General features: G+C 35.9%; 1 protein-coding gene across 1 annotated transcript; it reads right to left on the bottom strand.

Moving 5' to 3' along the window:
• Positions 1-1,768: 1,768 nt before the first annotated feature.
• On the bottom strand, positions 1,769-21,737 carry ube2j2 (ubiquitin-conjugating enzyme E2, J2 (UBC6 homolog, yeast)). Its single transcript, XM_038298113.1, has 7 exons — positions 21,585-21,737; positions 9,612-9,742; positions 4,344-4,384; positions 4,113-4,215; positions 3,883-4,021; positions 3,705-3,785; positions 1,769-3,604 (listed from the first exon to the last, which is right to left on the bottom strand). The coding sequence occupies exons 2-7, from the start codon at positions 9,740-9,742 to the stop codon at positions 3,314-3,316; spliced, it is 786 nt and encodes a 261-aa protein (XP_038154041.1). The 5' UTR covers positions 21,585-21,737; the 3' UTR covers positions 1,769-3,313.
• Positions 21,738-22,365: the final 628 nt, after the last annotated feature.

Raw genomic sequence — 22,365 nt, forward strand, 5'->3', positions numbered from 1 at the left:
AGACTCTGCAGCACATAAATACATATTCTGCTCTCCAAACAGTAAAAAGAACAACACTGAGGAGGAAAACTCCAAAGGTTGGTTTCCTGTATTTCACAAATTAAAGTACAAAAGTTTAGACTGTCTCTCGTTTCAATGCCCGAGAACCTGAGATGTAAATACTGACAAAGATTTCATCATTTTTAACTGAAATAAAGATTACAACAAACTTGTTTCTCTTTATTGAACTTTTGTCTCTAATGTCACACTAAGTTTTTTACGTTCTTAATTCTAAAATGTTTTTTGTATTTTTTTTTACTCCCTTTATCATGGTACATCAATGTCCTTTTTCTAATTTTTCCTTTAGTGTTCTTTACCTTTTGAGCAATGACATTTGATACAAATAAACTTGCTTTGCATGAAGTATTTCTGTAATTTCTCTTTTTTATTGACTGAAAGGAGCTAAAGATTAGGGTGATGGCACGGAGACCTTTCTTTAAAAATGGAGCTCTTCAGTGAAATTCCATTGGTAAAATATACCAAGGAAAGCCGACAGAGCTTTTAAGGAAGTTTGCTGTAAAAAAAAAAATGTCACATCTAAATGGCTAATGGCTTTTAACAAGAGAGGGTGTGGTTTACATTCAGCTCTCCTCTTAATTCCTGTGTAGAACCTATTTTTGTTCCTCGTTTGCCAGTAGTGCAATTCTGTTTATTTATATAGCACCAATTCACAACATGTCATCTCAAGGCACGTTACAGAAACAGTATTGTCAGATTGGTCATAAAAACCAGTTTATAGCATCAACTTGCAAGACATTATCCTGCTGGATAATCTTGCGGCAATCCCTCACACAGAGCACTGCAGCTTCTTCTCTTTAACAGGAAGAAACCTCCAGGAGAACCAGGCTCAGTGCGAGCGGCCTTCTTCCGAGGCTGACTGGTGTTCAAGAAAGCGGACATAAAAATGGTAACTTAAATAGTTCCACAGGTGGCCCCATCCAGAAAAGACATAGCCAAGCAGACGATCTCCAAGTCAATCCTGTTGGTCACTGTAATAGAAACAGAACTACACTAAAAACAGGCCAAGCTTCAATATCTATAAACATAGATGTCGGTAGCAGCAGCACAGCTGATATTTCAATCAAAGATGGAGTCACAGCGAAGAGGAACAGATCAGATGAAGCTACAATGAAGAAAGCAGTTATTGGTGGAAGTTTACAGATATTACAGAATGGGAGAAAAGAGACAGAATGAAGCAGATTGAACAGAAGTGGTCCCCATGTCCTCCAGCAGCCCAAACACAGAAAATAGCTCAGGATGTGCTATTTTGGATGAGGTATAAGAAAAGTAGAGGGAAGGAGAAACATCTGTCTGCTTAAATTTCTCCCCCGCTGGTTCAGGGCTGTTATTCCGTAAAAGTTAAAAAAATTACCACTTTTTTAACTTTTACGGAATGACTATGACCTGGATGACTGAGAACCTTCATCAGCATTCAAGCTGTTAACGCTCCAACTCTCTACTCATCGAGCGATAAAGAAAACATCAGGTTTTAACTATAAGCTTTATCAAAAAGGAACGTTTTAAAAGTAGTCGGCGTTTCCGCTTCATGGACAATTGTTTCCTGTTAGGGTAGATTTTTCAGATTATTGTTGTAATGAGGCTAAAAGTGAAAAGAATAAAAGGTATTCAGTGAGGTATACGATTCCAGGGAAGACCTGCATCAAAACAAAGCAAACTTCTGTGGAACAAGATGCTTTTAATCACAACAAAGGAAGCTTGGGGACACGCCTTTATGGGGTTATGAACCATTTTTATTTATAGAAAAAAAAATGAAAGCAGCAGCCTTTTTATTGTTTTGGGCTACAGCTATTTGCTAAACGCTGATAGACAATCTGTGACAGAAGCAGATTGGAAGGGAGATTTATTGACCGCCTCTCAGAGCAGGGTATGAATTTACTATGAAACCATACAAGGTCACAGGTTAACTGAAGCACTCCCACTATCAGTTTGACTTTTCTTTCTTTGTGGAGGAAAAAGAAGAGAATCATCAGATTTCTGCTGAAACATCAAATACAGAGAAGAACCGTTTATTTGAAATTCAAGAGTTAATCATCAGCTAATAATGAAAGCCAGGGCCTTTGCATGTTTGTACTGAGTGTTTTGCAAATGCAATCAGCTGGCAGTTCTATAAATAAGACAAAAAAAAGGAGATATACTCCAAAAAAGAGTTTTGATTAACAGAAATAAAAATATTGGTTCCTTATTTGGACCTAGATGGATTTATAAAAAGTTTCCAATGTGCACATTTGACTTGGCTCATGGGCTGAAAGCAGGACTCATAACTGGAATTTAAACGATCTTTCATCAGACCCAATGCACTTAGTGGTTTGTTCAGTAAATAGAACAATGCAGATTTATTTACACATTAGCTGAGGCCAATGATAAGTGTCCCACTTCTAAGAAATAAATCATGAATTAGACAAAGCAGATGTGATGTAACAGGTTCTATCTTAACCCAGTTTGTTTCAATATTTGTGATGCTTTGAATAAATTTCTCTGGAAAGACTCATTACTGTGTAACTTCTAATTTATCTTTTTGAATATTTGGAAATCGCTAATATTTCACTAATTTGGATGACAAAAAGCAAATATAAGGATGTAATAATCAAAATATTTGCAATTTTTCTGAATTACATAAGCTGTTGGAAAAGTAGGCCAAAGTCATTTGTAGCTCCTCCTCCTTAAGAGGCGAGCTGGCAGGTTGGATGCGATGACGTGAAATGAATCTTGGCAAGGAAAGCAAAGAAAACCTGATTGAGGTATGAGAAAGCAGTTCAGAGCCAACTTTAAATGATACCCTGTGGGGCACTGAGCTGGAATTACATGTAAGACAGAGCCAACTCATTTTCTGTGGAACATGGAGGACGGGTATGGGAATTAAAGATGAATTACAGGTTTTATATAGGATTTCAATAACAGACTTCTTCTATCAATTCATTAGGACAGGAGCTCAGTTTTCTTATTTAAAAGCTAGTGGGCAAAAAAGATCTTTGTCTGCACTTCTTTATAACCCATGAGCCAAGGTTGTTCCCAGGAGGTTTATAAACCACTGAAACACAAAGTGGATCAGAACCTTTTTTTTTTTTTATATAAAAACCGCTCCCAAACTCCTGCTCTCAGTCCAGCCGCAGGACGGGAGCTTCGAGTTTCTTTCTGCTGAGGTCCACGGTGGCAGAAGTAGCTGTGGAGGGATCTAACCGCGGACTGAGCGTCCCTCCTCCAGGTGTCCACGGTGTAAAGTCTGAGTCTTTTGGAGGAAGCAGAGCGCCTCCTCTCACTCCTGAGCTATGCTCCTCAGAACGTACTTCACTGTGTAGGCGAACGCAGCAAAGCCTACGATCACAAACAGGTTGGCCAAAGCTCCTCCCAGAAGTCCATGGTTGCGATTGCCCTGCTGCAGGCCTGGGGCCGGGTTGGCGCCCCCTGCAGGGACCGGTCCTCCATTGAGGACTGGGAGGCCGTAATGGGCTTGTTGAGGGTCTCCATCAGGCACCACATCCGGTAAGGGGAGGGGCTGTGTGCGGGCGCTCAACTCTTCTTGGACCTTCTGTTTCTGCTTCATTTCCTACATGAGAAATATAAGATATTCATAAATAAAAAAAAAAACAGAAAATTTCTACCAAAGCAGAAAAAAAATAAAAAAAACAAAACTGTCTAATCCGTACTTCTACTACATCAGGGAAGAGCTCGCAGAACACTTTGTCTTTGAGGTTAAACGCCAGGCTTTGGGCTGACAGCTGTCTTTTCTGGAAAAAAGTAAAGAAAAGTATTTAAAAAAAAATTCAAAAGCTGCATGAAGCACATAGACCGTTGTTTAATGCATTTGATTTTTTTCCCACTCACCGTGTAGTCTGACGTCTCAATGCTGCCCAGTGTTGGTCCTTTCTCCACCATGAAGCTGAGCAGACCTGTAAGGATGGTGCTGACGGACCACGCTGGGTTCCACGTATCTGGATGGAAGTCTGTGATGGACAAACATAACCTGCACAAGGAGAGGAAAAAATTACCCAAAGCATCTTCAACAAACAACTCAATAGATTTTTATTACTTTTTAGAAGAATACTCCCCCCTACCTTGTGTTACACTTGAACCTTCCGTTTGGTGTTATCATATAAATACTAGGAGGTTTAAAGGGAAACTCCCGAGGAAATATGAGCTTTCCGTGGTAATATCCTCCTGAAAACACGGAGTCATCAGCATTAAACACAAGTTGTGAAAAACAAATAATTAGGTGTGAGTCAGGCAGATGCAACCAAACATCACACGTCAAGCTGTTAATTTGTAGTTTCAAAAGCGTGCATTACCTTCATATGGGGTTTTCTCAGGACCTCGGACTACATAGTGCCTAAAGAGGATAAAAAAAAAAATTATTAAAATCCCGACTTTTAGCAGTCAAAGCATTATGTAAATTTCAGGGTTTTTTTTTTATTCTAACAGTAGGGTGGAATGAAACAACCAATTTTAAAACCTTTGTCTTACATTTAGAAGTATAAATTACAATAGGTTTCAACATTATCCTATGGTGTTTCAAATTTATTGGAGCTCTATCAACCTTTTTTTTTTTTATCTTCCACTCAGTTTCCTGCTTGGCTTTTTGAAGCATGCTACCTGTTCTGGTTTATCCTCATGGAAGCTGTTAATAGCGTCTGTCAACCAAAGTCAGCAGTCAGCCAGGCAAACGTTCAAACACTCAGTCTGCCCTTTAGTCTATCCTAACTGACATATGAGCTTTTGGGGATACAAATATACCAGAAACATTTGTTTTAGGGTAAAAAAAACGAACATTTTATATCTAAGCTCATGTTTTATAACAGAATAAAATTATTCTAACATTTACATGAAGAGAATTAAAACATTTTCGAGAAATAAAATTTACACGTTTATGATTGAAAGCGAAAGCTTATTAAGCTGCCCAATGGCGCAAAGCCATTTCATAATTAGCTGAATAAATTCTGTGCAAATATAATATGAAAGATAAACAAAGAAAGACTTTTAGTAATGACTTTTTACTATGTTAATAGTTAAAGACATCCCCATTTTACTAGTCTATTGCACTGGAAAAAACTATCTAGAAATGAGTAAAAATTTCTTAAATTACATGCATTTGCCTTAATTTGAGTAGCTAAATGAGATACTTTGCCAATGGAATTAGTGTTTTTACTCTTAAAATAAGATAATATGCACACGAAATAAGAAAATGCAATTGTGTTTTCTTATTTTAAGTATAAACTGTCTTGTTCCATTGGCAAAATGTATCTTTTACCTCCGCACTTATTAAGAAAAAATGACTTATCTAGATTTCGATTTTTTCCAGTGTGTCTATTGGTGGGATCGCAGAGCTAAAGCTGCAGGTCCCAGTCCTCTGTCTCAGGCTAGATTCACCACTTTAACATCTAAAATTCTGCAAATGTAGGTATTTTATAATAATCAGATCTGCAGATAAACAGAATCTTTCATATGAATTTAGCTGTAAGCCACAATAATATAACTGAACAGATATAAATGCTTAATTTACTTTAATACAAATCCTAAAAATCATCCTGTTTAATAAACTACAACATTAACAACATTAAGTTTCTCAATAAAAGCAAATTAATTCTCTAAGTGCAACACATGATGCGATTTAACTGAACTGTAAAGCTGGTTTTATATGGAAGCAAAGTTTATAGAGAGGGAACAGCAGAAATCCACCATTTCAAACCACTAAATATGTGTAAAAACTTGACACGTGTATATATTACACGTCAGCAGCTGCGTCCTGGCATTTACGGTTCATTTTTCTTTAACTTTAATATTCCATGGAACACAGGCTGTGGACATATCAATACATCATACAAAAAAAGCAACAAATCCACGTGCCAGAATAAAAGTAAAGCCTCTCACAGTTAAACCGTGACCACGAAACCGTGAACCGAACCGTGGATTTTGTGAACTGTTCCACCCCTAGTCTTTACACATTACCTAGCCCTCATTTATACCCAATTATCTCAGTGATCTACATTTTGCTTTAAAAGGATATACCCATAAATGGTACCCCCCCACACCCAAAAAAAAAGAATAAAAAAAACACAGAAATTCAAAGTTTTGTATTCAATTATCTCTTATTTTATATGTATAGATCCAAACACGAACAACCATAAACTCATCAAAACACCACGTTGCTGTAATCCTGTTTTACCTAATCCTTACCAGTCAGGTTAGGATGCATCCTACCAAGGAACCAGGAAGGTGCAAATAATGGCACTGGTGCATATTAGCTTAGTGAATTACAATGTTGTTCCTGAAGGTTACATCCTTCCTTCTCATCATAAATCTGTTAACAAAAAGGTTCTGAAGATTCGTCAGAGAAAAAATAAATAACAGTTCAGACAGTGACTCTGAAACCTCTTATTTTCAGCAGTCGCTCGCCGTAACAAATTACTTTACTATGGATGCCAACAGGAAGACGTTTTTCCCCAAAGCAAACAAAATTAAAACATTCTGACTAACAGAGAAAACAGCAGTCATCTCCTTTTTGTTGCTTCCTGGGTGAAAAAGTCAGGCGGTCATTTACACAGAGTCTAACTAGATAAAGGGGGATGCAGCCTGTGGCTCCAGGGCTGAGTGTGGCCCTCTGGAACCTCCATAGGGACTCAAACTACTTTGGCTAGAAATTATAAAAATTATAAAAAATTTTATGTGTTAAAGTAAACAAAATAAATATATAAAATTCCTTTCTTCCTTTGTAATGAAATCTTTGGTTTTCTGTTTGAAATCTTAAAGAAGCATTAGAAGGGTGGTTCTTTAATCTGACCAAAAAGAAAAGCAGAGCTTGATTAAAATGTATATTAAGGGTAATCCAGGTTTGGTTTATTCAAAAACGGTTTAAAGTGTAAAGATTGCTAACTCATTATTCTGACTAAACCAGTGTTTAAGCAAAACCTTAAAATTGGCTACGTAATAGAAAGAAAAAAAGAAATGGGCATAAAAATAATAATAGAAAAACGAGAATCTTAAAAAATGAAACATTCAGACATTTTTCACACTATAGCATTAACAGACACAGAGGTTAAAAACAGGAATTCATCACCTCAAACATACCAACTCTACCATCTAGATCAGAGTTGCATGCGGCCTTTTAACAAAACAGCTTTTTTTTTTTTATGAACTATGTTTGTTCTCTACTCCCAAACTCAACATCTCTTCATCAATTCCTGCAATAAGAAGTTTCTTTTGACTGGATCTGATGAAACTTTAAAGCCCCTCAGTATAAAATAAATATTTTGATGGAGATGAGAAATCTGCTTTCTGGTATGTTGAAGAACAAATAGTTTGCATCCAATCTATTTAATAAACTGTGTTAGTTTTTTTATATATATATATAAGAATTATGCTCTAATTTGTAGTAACCGATCTGTCGTTACTATATTTTAATTTGACAAACCGGATCTTCTCTATGTTCTTTTTCCTGTTTGATGCAATTGCAGATCTTGACCTGGCCAGACCAGACCAGAGCAAAAAATAGCAGATGTAGAACAGCTCTCATTGATTAACATGACAGAGAAATACTCCACACGACATACATGAGCGAAGTTCTGACGGAGTATGTGGAATCTGGGAGTTAGAGCCCTCAGGAGGCTTATATAAGCCTTTTAAATGTTTGCGGCACCAGACAGACCTGTTTTTTTATCCCAGTTTGGCTCTTTGCAGATTTTGGGTTGCATATCCCTGCTCTGGCTGAACAGGAATAAAGCTACTAGCAAACAGCCACAGTGACTCAGACTGAGAACCCGACCTGATAGAGAAACTAGATTTTATTTAAGCTCACCATGTTGACTTGGTCCCAGAATGATTAACGTAGTATCTGTTTACCACTTCCTTAGACGTCTGTCAGACATCTGATAGCTCTATAAACCTTCATTTATAATAAAAAAACACATACTTTTACACCCCAGTTTGTATAAGGACCGATCTCGTGCCAACAGCTGTTTACATTACATTCTTAGGTTCATTCAAAGGTGGATCATTAAAAGTTACTGTGACCAAAGTCTGAAAACACACCAAGAGCCCTTAATATAGTTAGAACAACAACCAGTTTCTTCTGAGGAAATGTAATAAAAAAAAAATTTATAATTAACCAACATGAACCATTAGACCAGTTACTGGATTCCACCTGATAAAATCCAGTTATGTGTTTTTCCAGTTTAAGCCATTTCTGTTTTTCCTAACGTTAAAGCAGTGAGAGAAAATATGCTTCTGTTAGAGGTTTGTTAGCTGTGCACATTAAAATGAATACGGTTTTATGTCTGAAAACCTGTCAAATCCAGATAATAATCCTGATTTTTGGAGCAACTATGAAACATTTCACCTCTAAAATACTTATTCATGACAAAATAACAGCAGATTTTACAGGAAAAAGCTAAAAAAAATCTCATATAAGACATAAAAACATCCATAATTTGTATATATCTTTGTAGTTAATATGCATCATGTATAAAAATATGTTCAACTAAATATTTAAAATCTGTATAGCCATTAGGGCTGGGCGATAATTCAATAACGGTATATATCGATCGATAGACGTGTGGCGCAATAGAAAAAAAGAGGGTCGATAAAAGTTCGATAAAAAAGAAACGCAGTTTTCCTTCCTTCTCATTGTAGCCTAGCATGTAGGTTTATGCTAGTCACTGCTTCCTCCCAACCAATCACAATCGCGGACCCAGGCATGTCGTCACCAAGCGCCGCCCTCTCAAACCACAACACAGAGCACATGAAGATGCAGCAAGGAGAGGCGGAGGAAACTGTTTCAAAAAAAGGGTTTTTGTAGTTCGGCAGTCTGGCAGTATTTCGGTGATGGCAAGTCGGACCAAAAACAAACCACAGTCATCTGGAAAATGTGTCGGGAACCAGTGAAAACGAAGTCTGATAACGCAACCAACTTTTTTTTTTTATCGTCTCTCTCAGCCGCTCACACCCGCAGGAGTACGAGCTGTGTAGGCCCCGACGCGGCTCTCCTCCGAGGAATCTTCGGAAAATATATATATATTTTCAGTTCTGGGCAGTTTCCCACGTAGTTCTAACAATTGAGAGAAAAATGCTGAGGGGCCAGAAACTTCAAAGTAATAACTCAGGTTAAAGCAGGAAACGAGGGCGGCGGCGGCGATGGGGGGGCATTTATTTATTTGTTATATTTATTTTGGTCACTTTAGTTTATTCTTTGTCAGTATTTAATAACATAACTCAGGTCTCTTAAGTTATTTTTCTTTAAAACAATTCTGTTATGGTTAAAAAAGTTGGTTAAATAAAGATTTAATTCGAAGTCTGTGTTTGGTTTTTTATTACAATTAAATCATTTAGCAATATTATAAAAGTCAAGGCAGAGCTGCACATAAAATATGGTTTCAAATCTTTTCAATAATTATCGATATCGATCAATATGCATTTTTTTTTAATCGATAAGCTTTTTTTCTATATCGCCCAGCCCTAATAGCCATCATTATCTTTTGTTTAATTTGATTAAAGTGGAAAATGTTTTTTATTGGGAAGACATTGGTTCTACCTGATCTGTGGAGGTCTGTGAACAGAAGTCTTACCATTCTAAGATGTTGGAGGGGAGAGGCTCTGCACAGATGTAAGGCACTGGGTCTTTCTTTATCCTGAGGTAATCCTGCTTAAGTCGCTGAGTGGCTGTCGTTGGAGCTCTCTTGTTCCCGGTGTTGTTCATCTGAGATCAGGACATAAATCATAATAAATACATATTTGTATTTTATACTCACACAGTTAAATATGTCCAACAAGTTGAAAAAAAAAAAAGCCTGGTGCTTAAATTTGGGTAAGCACCATTACTATTCCGCAAGTTGTTTCAACTTCACATATGAAATTAGAAAGTAAAAAAAATGTTCAGAATTTGGAACAATATGCTTTTAAATTGTCAGAAAGAGCTCCAAAAATAATAGGCAATAAACCGGACAGAGTGCAAAATATTACTACAACAAAAACATCAAAAATGTACAAGCTAGGAGCCTCCAACACCAGGCCAGCCACCACTACAAGAACAAGCCCCAGCCTCCAGGCCAGGCCCCAGCCTCCACTATCAGGTAACACCATACTACCTTGAAAAATGGGTCCCAAACAGCAAAGAAACACTGAGGAGGATTGGGTATCACTCACTCAGGTAAATGACCTGCTGAATCACCAGAAGGACATGTTTACAGCTTTATTACAGCAACAGCAGGACATTTTCAAAGACTTTGTTAAAGTTATAATGGATTCAACAAATTCAAGGATGGACATGATTACAAAAGAAATTCAGGAGTTGAAATTAAGTATACAATTCACACAGAAAGATGTGGATGAGCTAAAGATCACTCAGGCAAAACAGTCTGATCATGGTAATTCAATCCAGACAGACATAATCAAGATATGTGAAAGCTTACAGGTAATTGTGGATAAACAAGAGTACCTGGAAGGTTTATCGAGAAGAAATAATGTGGTCATTGATGGGATACCTGAGACCCCGGGTGAATCTTGGGTAGAATCAGAGGAAAAAGTTAAAGAAATTCTAAAGCAGAAGTTGCAACTACAAAGGGAGATTGATATTGAACGAGCATACCGTATAGGAAAACCTGAACCAGATAGGGAAAGACCTAGATCCATTGTGGTAAAGTTTTTGCACTTCAAAGACAAAACTGCAGTAATGCAGAGAGCAAAAAATCTGAAAGGTACTAGAATATTCATCAATGAGGACTACACAGATGCTGTAAGGTTAAAAAGAAAGGAACTCATGCCGAAACTGAAAGCTGCACGTGAGAAGGGTGAAATAGCTTACCTCAGACACGACAAACTGATAATCCGACCTCGTACCAGCACCCCAAGATAGGATAAATAAACGGAAATATGCTTACAGGACTGCTTCTTAAAATATATGGCAATGACATCCCAACACAAGCGACTAAAAAGTGGACTAACTATTGCACATATAAATATAAACAGTCTAAGAAACAAAACAAATGATATAGCTGAATTGTTAGAAGAACATAAGCTAAAGATACTTGCTATTTCTGAGACTCATTTAGACTCCTCCTTTGAAGATAGTGAATTACATATAAAGGGTTACAACATTTATAGAAACGATAGAAATAAATATGGTGGTAGAGTAGCTTTTTACATTCAAGATCATTTACCTGTAAAAATGTGTACTGACATGATGAAATATAATATTGAAATATTATGGTTACAAGTTTATTTTCCTCACAGAAAGCCTATACTAGTAGGCTGCTGTTACAGACCTCCAAGTTCTAACAATGAATATCTTGACACAATCTGTGAAATGTTAGCTAATATGAATGTGAGTCTGGATGTCTATTTACTTGGAGATTTTAACATTGACTGGTTTGCTCATAACTGTCCACTGAAGAATAAGATACAAATTGGAGCTAATGCAGGTGGATTTGATCAAATTATGAATAAGCCAACAAGAATATGTGTAAAACAAGATGGTACTAAAACAGCTACATGTATTGATCACATTTTTACAAACTCTCCAGAAACAGTTAACAAGATATCATCGGTCCCAATTGGAAGCAGTGACCATAATCTGATTATAGTAGAAAAAAACAATAAGGTAGATAGGCAAGGACCTACAATAATTTTTAAGAGATCATATGCATCTTTCAATCCTTATTCTTTTGTTGACAATGTGAGAGAAATATGTTGGTCTAAAGTGTTGACTGAAAGAAATCCTGAGCTTGCACTGTCAAAGTTTGATGATTTATTTCTACCTGTGATTGAGAAACATGCACCTTTGAGAAGGTTTACCGTCAGAACATCGAAAACACCCTGGCTGGACAAAGAAATGAAAGAAGCTATGAAAATGAGAGAACAAATGAAAAAAACTGCAATTATAACTGGGAATAAGGAAGACTGGTGCCTCTATAGGAAAACAAGAAACGCTGTGACCAAGCTAAATAAAAAGAAAAAAAAGAATTATTATGAAGATAGAGTAAAGAAGGCGGGGAATGATTGCAAAAAAATGTGGAAGATAGTTAATGATTTGACAGGTAGGAAAAATAGAACGCATCCATTATTCCTTGAGACAAATGATGGCTTCATAACTGGATCTAGAGAAATTGCTAATTATTTAAATAATTATTTCATTAGTAAAATAGCAAAACTAAGAGAAAATATGCCTAACCTAAGTAATGAAATATCTCACTTATTAATAAGAAATGAAATAATGAAAGGGAAAAGGTCCAAGTTTAAATTAGAAATGGTTAACTTGCAGAGGGTAAAGGATTGCCTGAAAAAGTGCAAAGATAAACCACCGGGTGTTGATGAACTGGATGTCAGACTTCTCAAATTGGTTGCTGATGAAATCGCTCCTGTAATTACTCACATTATTAATTTAAGTTTTATGTCTTCAGTGTGTCCACAAGCCTGGAAAACAGCCAAAATAATCCCATTACAGAAAAATAAGAAACTGCCCTTTTCCAGCTCAAATAGTCGTCCGATAAGTCTACTACCTGTGTTAGGAAAAATAACAGAGACCATAGTATATGAACAAATTAATAATTATCTGTCGATTAATAACATAATTTGTCACTCTCAACATGCTTATAGAAAGGCTCATTCTACAGCAACAGCACTAATTAGTATGTCTGATGACTGGCTTAGGAGTATTGAAATGAAAGATATGGTGGGAGTTGTGTCTCTAGATTTTTCAGCTGCTTTTGATTTAATTGACCACGATCTGCTATTAGAAAAACTTTCCTGCTATGGTTTTGAACAATCTGCACTTACTTGGTTTTACAGTTATTTAACTAACCGGTCACAAACGGTATATTTTAATGGTGCATTTTCTGAAAAACAAACTGTAACATGTGGTGTACCTCAAGGGAGCTGCCTGGGTCCTTTATTATTTTCAATATTTACTAATGACTTACCATACATACTCAAAAGAACTAAAATAATTATGTATGCAGATGATTCCACTATATATACATCAGCAAGAACAAATAATGAATTAGAAATTATTATGAATAACGAACTAGTGGGAGTGGATAAATGGGTGAAAGCAAATAAGCTGGTATTGAATACAGCAAAAACTAACAGCATGATTGTGAGGTCAAATTACAACGTAAACAGTAATCATATATTGAATATTAATATCAATAACGTCTCGATAAGGAATGTGCATGAGTCCAAGCTTCTGGGAGTGACGGTGGATAACACGTTATTATGGAGAAAACATATTAATAACATGATTGCAAAGATGGGTAGAGGAATCACAGTCATAAGAAGACATGCAACCTTTATGTCCCCACATATTCTTAAAATGATAATCCAATCATTGATTTTTTCTCATATGGATTACTGCCCAGTCGTCTGGTCAAATGCCCCAGGAGAGATGCTAAATAAACTACAACATGTACAAAATAGAGCTGCCCGAATAATATTGAAGTGTGATTTAAGGACAAATATCATAACAATGCATAAAAAATTAAACTGGTTGTTGGTTAAAGACAGACTTTCATACTCATTGACTGTTATGATTAGAAACATATCTGTATTAAAAACACCTTATATGTTATTTACAAACCTTACTTTTAGTTCAGAAAATCACGAATACAGGACTAGGCATGCGACTGAAGGAAACTTTAGTTTGCCTAAAGTAAAGTCAAATGCCCTAAAAAGAACTGTTATGTATAGAGGTATGAAAGCATGGAATTTACTGCCGAATTACATTAAACTGATAACTGATTTAAGGAAATTTAAAAAATCATTGAAAGAACATTTATTAAATATAGAGGTAAAACATGATTAGGACTGTCTTCTTCACTTGCTGTGCTTTGTAGTTTGTTTTGATTAGTTTGGATTGTTTCTGTTTATGTATATGGGTATATATGTATATGTATATATGTATCTGTATATGTGTGTATGTATATATGTATATGTATAGATTATGGGAAATGTTGTTTTAATGTCCACATAATTTTATTTCATTTGTAATTTTTTTTTATTTCATGTTTTGTTGTTGGACCCCAGGAAGAATAGCTGTAGCTTGCTACAGCTAATGGGGATCCTAAATAAACTAAACTAAACTACCCCATGTCCAGATTTAATTTAAACAAAGCAAAACACAAACAGGGTGTCATCTAGAGAGGGAAAATTTGTCCCGCCTCAATTCCTGAAATAGCTAACTGCATGAACAGATGGATCGGATCCAGCAGAGATTATGTTGTATAACACCATGAAGTCAGACAGGTAATCCAAGTTTAATCTCAAACTGTGTGCTTCACAGCACAGAGTGCAAAATATTACTACAACAAAAACATCAAAAAAATTAACAACATGTGAGCCATTTAACAGCTTTTTTATCGCCCTCTAAAGTTATAACTCTATAGATATGACCACTTGTCAGTTTGACTGAGTTCGGAAGCCAATATTGAACTACTTCAGAACTTGATTTACACTTTTACTTTAAAATAGAGTAGTAATTATATTTTTAGTTTCTGTAATACATTTTACAAAATCTAGAAATGACCTTTTCTTAAAGAAAAACCATCCTTTCTAGATAAAATCAAGGCCTAGTTGCCTCCATCAAAATAGAGCTGGGTAAATTATTTTATTTGCAATATAATTACAAGGTTAAAAAAAAGGACTTCCAATGCAAATTTGAAAACTCCAAATAATGAGAAGCATTCAATTTTAGTCGCACTGCATTTAACAAGGGTATGAAATGGACTTTATCATATATATATATATATATATATATATATCAGCATATAAATATAGCAGCTAGTATGACGATCCACACATATGATTGAAAGTAAGCATTTTTTTCACTAAAGTATAAAAAAATAAACTTTCTTGTATTAACAAAATTATTTGTCCAATTTAACTTAGAGGTAATTTACATGTTTACAGAATTAAATCACACACAATAAAAAAAAAATCATAATGTCAGTGGGGGTGGAATAAATAGAATAAATCAGCTATTTTAATTTTTAATTTTGGCAAAATAGTACAGCCCTAAATCAAAACAGATAATATCTTCCAACACAATGTTATTAAGTTTAAGGTATTTTTAGCAGCATCCCAGATAAAATGCTTGGAGAAATCTCTATGGACTTTAGTGCAATGCATCACGGCCCTACAGGTTGCTGCACACTGCCAAGCAGGTGACTGAAAATAAAGTGTGTTAGCCCTCTGGCATCAAACCATGCCCGTTTACATAGATTTCCCATTGTGTACAAAGGAAGGGACGCTTTATTGTCCAGTTTCATCCTCTTCTGTTAGGAGAATCCTCTTTCACAAACTGCTGCTGAAGTACACTTCCTCAGTACATGTTTATACATGGCACGTGCATTTCACATTCCACAAAAATTGAATCAAACAGGGTTATTCTCCTTGAGGGATGTTCATTATCAATTAGCAGCAAAATAAAGTTAAAAAAATCTTAATTTATATAAAAAAAATAAAAGTAGGAAAGAAAATAGCTCCAATAATTTTGCAGTTTAAAAGTGCATAAAAGAGCAAAATAAACATGATTCAAAATGTGTTTAGATTTTTATTTATCAATCCCTTTTATCTAGGCTAATAAACTTTGTATAATTAGAAAAGATGACAAAATAAAAAAAATTCACTGAAAAATGTGTCGTCAATACAAGATATGTATATACACACTAAGGTTGTCACAATACTAAACTTTTCAACTCGATACAGATACTCGACTCCAAAATTCTACAGAAATATTTTCATTAATAAATAAAATACAATAAAGGTTGTATGCTGTGCACAATATTAAGCAAGCTTGATAAAAAACTTATAAAATTAAAATTAAGTGTTCCTTCCTTTGCTATACTTTGCACACATAACAATGACACTAGCCAAACCGGTTAAGAAACAAAAATAATTCTCAGCAGCTGTACCTATTACAAAAAAAAAAAAAGTCTGAAACTGAAAAGTGCGTAGAATTATTCAATCACACAGTGTTCTGAAAGTGCATTTTCTTCTATTCTGCACTTTAGATGATTGACTGCTTAGGTGCCACTGGGGGTGGCACTGTATCGATACTTTTAAAAACGAGTATTGTATCCGGATACAACATTTCAGTATCGATACTTTTGACAACCCTAATACACACACAAACTCGTTATGCCTTCGTAGTGAGGACCATGTATTGATCATTTTCAACCCTTTCTATGCCCTAAACCTAACTATTACCGATGCATACCTCACCCTAACCAACTGACACCTTAGCCCTAAACCTAACCGTTCACAAAATAGCATGTGAGGACTGGCTCAATGTCCTCACTTTGCAACAACTGGTCCTCAATTTGATGGTGAAATTGGAAAAATGGTCCTCACTGAGGGCTAGACAGGTACAGGTACACACACAAGCATAAAAACACGTCCTCAGAGTTCATTACACCTTAATATTAGCTACCTGTTGCGTGTCAGAACTGATGTTGCATCCAAAGCTCCTCTCTAATCTCTGCTCACACGTCTCAGTTCCTATCCTATTGATCACCGTAATGATCGCATGTATCTGAAAACCGCGGTTTAATTTCAGACAGAACCTCTGTGACCTTGCAACCTGTTACTTTAAAATGAAAATCATGGGTTTCGGTTATTTAGCCCCAGCGGTATTTAACAGGGGAGTGGTTTGGAGTTTAACACGTTTTTTAAATTCATTTCTTTTTAAAAGGCACGCTTCTTCAAAAATAAATGCATCTACAATCCAATAATCACTTTTCACCTGGGGGTGACGAACAAGTACTGTATTTTGTTGTGGTAGAAACTGAGTCTCACATACTTAAGTAGTGATTGTTTGACTTAAAGGAGAAGTTCTGTTTTTAACACTTTTAGCCCATTTTCTGTAGTGTCCAGGATGAAATCGAATGATCGACACCAAAATTTTGACAATTGGTCCTGTCTCTGCTTTTTGGCTCATTTAGAATCCACCCCTGGCTGCTTTAGAATGGCTTGCATAGAGCATGTCCGATAATGTCCTTAAAACAACCTTAAACTTTCTTTTTTTTAAATATGCTACTCACCGGGTCGTCAGCGCTGTTCAATGACGTTCCAAAAAAAGTTTCGTGAAGAAAAAACGTTCCTGTAGTGTTTTATTTAGCATTTTGTAAATCCCATTGAGTTCTGTTGGAATAGTCAATATTCCCCTGCCACCGGAAACGGAAATGGGGCCTGTTTACACAGTTGTAGTCTTTTCGCTTCACTCTGTGTACTCCGACGTCGAGGTGCTAACGTCTCTGTTAAACACTTTAAAAAACTCTGAAAATGGAATACGAAAGGTGGATTCTTGATTCTCGACGTCGGAGTACACAGAGTGAAGCGAAAAGACTACAACTGTGTAAACAGGCCCCATTTCCGTTTCCGGTGGCAGGGGAATATTGACTATTCCAATAGAACTCAATGGGATTTACAAAATGCTAAATAAAACACTACAGGAACGTTTTTTCTTCACGAAACTTTTTTTTGGAACGTCATTGAACAGCGCTGACGACCCGGTGAGTAGCATATTTTAAAAAAAAGAACGTTTAAGGTTGTTTTAAGGACATTATCGGACATGCTCTATGAAAGCCATTCTAAAGCAGCCAGGGGTGGATTCTAAATGAGCCAAAAAGCAGAGACAGGACCAATTGTCAAAATTTTGGTGTCGATCATTCGATTTCATCCTGGACACTACAGAAAATGGGCTAAAAGTGTTAAAAACCGAACTTCTCCTTTAACATCTTGGTCCATCTATCAAAGGGAGCAAATAAATGTAATAAACATAACTTCTATATTTAATATCATTTCCTCCAGAGCCAAATGCAAGGAAGTAGAGGTGATGAGGATGAAGATTTAAGGTCAAGGCTGTGCCCCAGAACCAGCAAGGAAGTCAGCAAAGCAGACTCAACAGGCTTTTGCCCCATCTACACCAGCCCTCTGAAACCGACCTGTGCAGAGTTCGGACCTAGCTTGCATCAGTTGACCGTGCCGAGCTTATTTCTTATGACTAATTACACATCAAGCGAGCACTGTTCCTCACCTATCAGCAGTCGATGACACAACATCTCTCAAGGCGACAATTACGCAAATATTGCAGTGAGAATCTAATACCATGCCTTGCACTTTTTCATTTGTAACAGTCACCTAGCTGCAGAAAAATAATCTTCGACATAACAAAATATTGAAGAATAAAGTTTTTCTTCAACTATATACTTTTGTCTTAACAAGCATTTCAAAAGTATCGCATGATTGGCACTTGGAAATTTAACTTTATGATTCATATCAGTATTAGCAAAACTATGCAGTAACACATTTAAAGAGCAGACTTTAAGGTAGTTTTGTTGAGACGAGAGATTTTCATAGTAATTACATTGAATAAAAACACCTGTTTTAAGGTTTTTATAAAAAGATGTTAAATGTAGACATCTTGATATTTACATGCCATAATGGTACATTAGAAACTTTTTTTTTTTTTACAATTAGACTACAGTTAATACAAAAAGGTTTTGCAATGATGTAGAAAAGTGAAATAAGTCAGTTTTTTCTGAACTGAAAACACAGTGCTGCTGTGATTTCATAGTGAATGTTATCTTACTCTTGGTATTGCAGAATTTTAGGCAGAGACACAGACAAGTTCAAAATGTCCCATTTATTTAGTTTAATTAAGTTTTACTTTCTTTTGGGATTAAGTCACCGGGATATTATTTTGTCTCTTTAGCTATGTTCACAAATTCAGCCTGAAGTGACCCAAGTCTATTTCTGATCTTTTGATGCGAGTCTGAACAACAGATCAGATTTTTTTTCAAAGGCTATGAGGTCCTAAACCCAATACATATCCGATCTTCTTAAATGCAACCAGTGTCTCAATGGCCAGATCACTTTTCTTTTAACCTGAACATCATTAATACTCAAAGACCCTATTCTGTGTTTTGTAACGCAGAGACAAGTTCAAGAAGAACCATCGTGGACGATAATGAGGAGATCAGTCTGTCTTTGGGATCTTCCTAAAAAGATTGCATTGTTAATGCGCGGGCTCCCATTGGAAAAGAAATGAAAGCTTGCTTGATGCGCTCAGCACTACCATCCATGTTTACCACCTCACTAAGGCTACGTTCACACTACAGACCTTTATGCTCAATTTCAATTTTTCATTGAAATCCGATTTTTTTGCTTTGCTGTACAAATTTCCAAATATATGTGACTTTTATGTGATCTCCAGTGTGAAGTGTCCTGCATGCAATGCAGAGGATGCAATGATGTCACAAGCAGGCATGCTCTTTGTTTACAGAAGTTAACATGTATGGTAGTGCTGAACTCCATCTAGAAATCTTCACATCATCGTCAGCCATGGTTTTTCTTGCTGCTGCGTAGCAAGACACAGAATAGTGACCTATGTTGGGTATTAATGGCGTTCAGGTCGGATGAATGACACCTGGCCATTCAGACACAGGTCGCATTTGAAAAGATCTGATTTGCATCGGATTCAGGACCACATAGCCAAGCAGCATGGTAGGTATGCACGATATTGGGATTTTGGCCGATATCCGATATGCCAATATTTTAAAACTCATGTAGCCGATAACCGATACTGATGACAAAGCTGGACAAAAATAAGTAGTCATTGAAAATAGCAGTTTTGTTATCCATTTCTGACACTTTGAAAAATAATATACTCAAATATATTTTCATATGCTGATATCAAATAGATTTTTAAAACGCAGTATCGATCTATTTTACTTTCAAAATCTCATGAAATTTCATCGTTCTGTTACAAACTGTCATGATATTTTGCAAATTCTTCTGAGATTTTGTTAGTAAAATAGATCGATACCGCGTCAATATATCAACATATAAAAATATGTCAAAATTTCGTGAACTTTCGGGGGATTTCGTAGCATAACAATGACATATAGCAATATTTCATTAGTAAAAGAGATTGATATGGTGTTTTTAAATGGCAATATATCAGCATATGAAGATATTGTGATATTTTAATGTATCAATATTTTTTCCCTTGTCTTTAGAAGTTTTTAAGTCTGTAAAAAAGAAGTTTTTGAGGAAGAAGAAGTAGTATTTTATTTTTTTTTTAGAAATTTTTTAGAAACTCAGAAGCTGATCAAATATCGGGTTAAATATCAGTGGGGTGGCCGATGTCCGATATTCAGTTTTAAGGCCGATACAGGCCGATACCGATAGGGGGCCGATTATATCGTGCATCCCTACAGCATGGATCACATTGGAAAAAAAAAAAAAAATCAGATCTGTGTTGTTAAGACTGTCATGAAAAGATCAAATACAGGCCGCATATGGTAGTGCACTTTAGGCTGCTGTGTGACCGTAGCCTAAATGTGATTGTGACCACCTTTATTTATAACTTTACATACATTGATACACCTAACTTGCCCATCCTCAGCTCAAAGACTAAAATCTGCAAATGATTTCCAAGCTAATTGGAATACTTTGAGATTTCCAATGAAATATAAAAGTTATCTATGCAGATGTGAATAACAGAAAAGGTTACATTAACTGGACGTTGTAGGGCTGCAGAATATAAAAATATTCAGTCGAAATATTTACGTTAAATAGAAAGAATAAAAGAGCTATTTATTTTAGTTATACAGAATGTGTGAATCACATGAAGTTAAAGTGCAGCGAAATGATTAAATGCTTTTTATTATTGGAAGGGAGGAAATTCTTTAGGATAATTTTATTGCGGCCATTGTCTCTGTAAGGCAACGTAAACTAATGTGCCATTGCATTTAAAATTACCTTTAGAAACATTGACCGTAGTTTTTTATCCATAGTTTAAAAAAGTTTATAACATAAATAGTATCAGGAATGTTATGCTTGATGCATAGTTAGATAAGTCAGACTATCATTACCATCATATGGACTAAGGATGACACAACTAAACAGCAGTTTTAGAAATATGTGTAATTTGATCATGTTAAAACTGGCTTCCATATCCACAAAGTAAATGCGAAAGTGTCGTTACATCAATCCAATCACATGACTGAATTTGAGTATACTTTCAGATCTCTACATTGACCCTTTAGAATCAAACAAATGAGAACATGTCCTTCTATCCAATTACCTAATGTCACGGGCCCAAACAGTAGCAATAAAATGCGCATAAGGACAACGTTTCAAGTATAACAAGATGGTTTCCTGCTTCTTAACGCAACTTATTTAGTTAATGCTAATCCGACAATTAACAAGCTAGGTTGATGCTAACACACCGGCGGATCAATGTGAGCCAGATTAGCGAGGAACAGCTGTGTGACGGCGAAATTTAAAAAGTACATTCAACTTAAAAACCTAATGAAAAACGCAAAAAGGGTTTAAAAAAGATAAAACTACATTATTTTAGACTGTCACAGACTGTGAACCTTTCCGGGACCAGCCAGCAGCTAGCAGCTACAAGCGTCAGCTAACGCAGGCCAATGCTAACTAGCTTTAGCAACAGCTGTTAATTCCAGCTCCGATACAGACACATTGCGGCCTACTCTCCTCCCTCATTTTTCTTCCTCAGGGGGTTTCTAGTGTCGACATACCTCTTTAGAGACTCCAGTGGGAATATTTGTTCGTGGCTGGGAACGAGATCAAGATTTTTGTTTATGTTGTTAAGCCTCAACACCGACAGGACGATGACACCAACGTAGCTCTGGCTAACGTCACTCTGGCTAACGTCACTAGCAGGAACAGTTGCACTTCCGCGTTTTTTTTTTCTACTGTACATCTAGTTGAAAGGTCCTCAATTGGTTAAATCTGATGTGGAATATAATTCCGATTAATCCCTCAAGGTCAATAATCGCACTTAAAGATGGTTGGATAATATAATCTACTAATCACCATTAAGAAACTGCAGCTTGTCTGATTTTATTTTCCTCATTAATCAATTAAGAGGCTGGTAGGGAAAAAAACAATTTAAATCTAAAAATAGAGTGAAGAAAATCACACACAAAAAAAACTTGAATCTAGTTTATTTCACTTCCACCTTAAGGTACAAAATACATTTCAAGTCTACAGTAAAAGAGTGTGATGAAACAAAGATTTTAAACAAGTAAAGTTTACTCCTCACAGAGAGTATTAATTACAAAACTATTTCCACAATGTTCTCTGTAGCAGTGTAAGACAACAAAACAGTGAGAAAAAAACCCCCAAACATTAATTTTATCATGGAAGAAATAGAAAAAAAAAGGGACCAGACTAAAGGTTTCTGTCTAAAAGCCAATTTGTGGAAAATTATTTTGATAAAGTTTATTTTATATTAATTCTATTTTAGCAGATTTGACAATTCATAATAAACATTGAATTGGAAAAAAACCAGATATG

The sequence above is a fragment of the Cyprinodon tularosa genome, unplaced genomic scaffold (genome assembly GCF_016077235.1).
Source record: "Cyprinodon tularosa strain WSP-4 unplaced genomic scaffold, ASM1607723v1 ctg40, whole genome shotgun sequence".
Lineage (NCBI taxonomy): Eukaryota > Metazoa > Chordata > Actinopteri > Cyprinodontiformes > Cyprinodontidae > Cyprinodon > Cyprinodon tularosa.

Bases quoted from the DNA above. Each gene is read 5' to 3' on its own strand.
- ube2j2 (XM_038298113.1), bottom strand. From the start codon at position 9,742: ATGAACAACACCGGGAACAAGAGAGCTCCAACGACAGCCACTCAGCGA. The intron at 4,022-4,112 runs GTAGGGGGGAGT...CTCCTTGTGCAG, and splicing joins AGGTTCAAGTGTAACACAAG to GTTATGTTTGTCCATCACAG. The intron at 3,786-3,882 runs GTGAGTGGGAAA...ACTTTTTTCCAG, and splicing joins TTGAGACGTCAGACTACACG to AAAAGACAGCTGTCAGCCCA.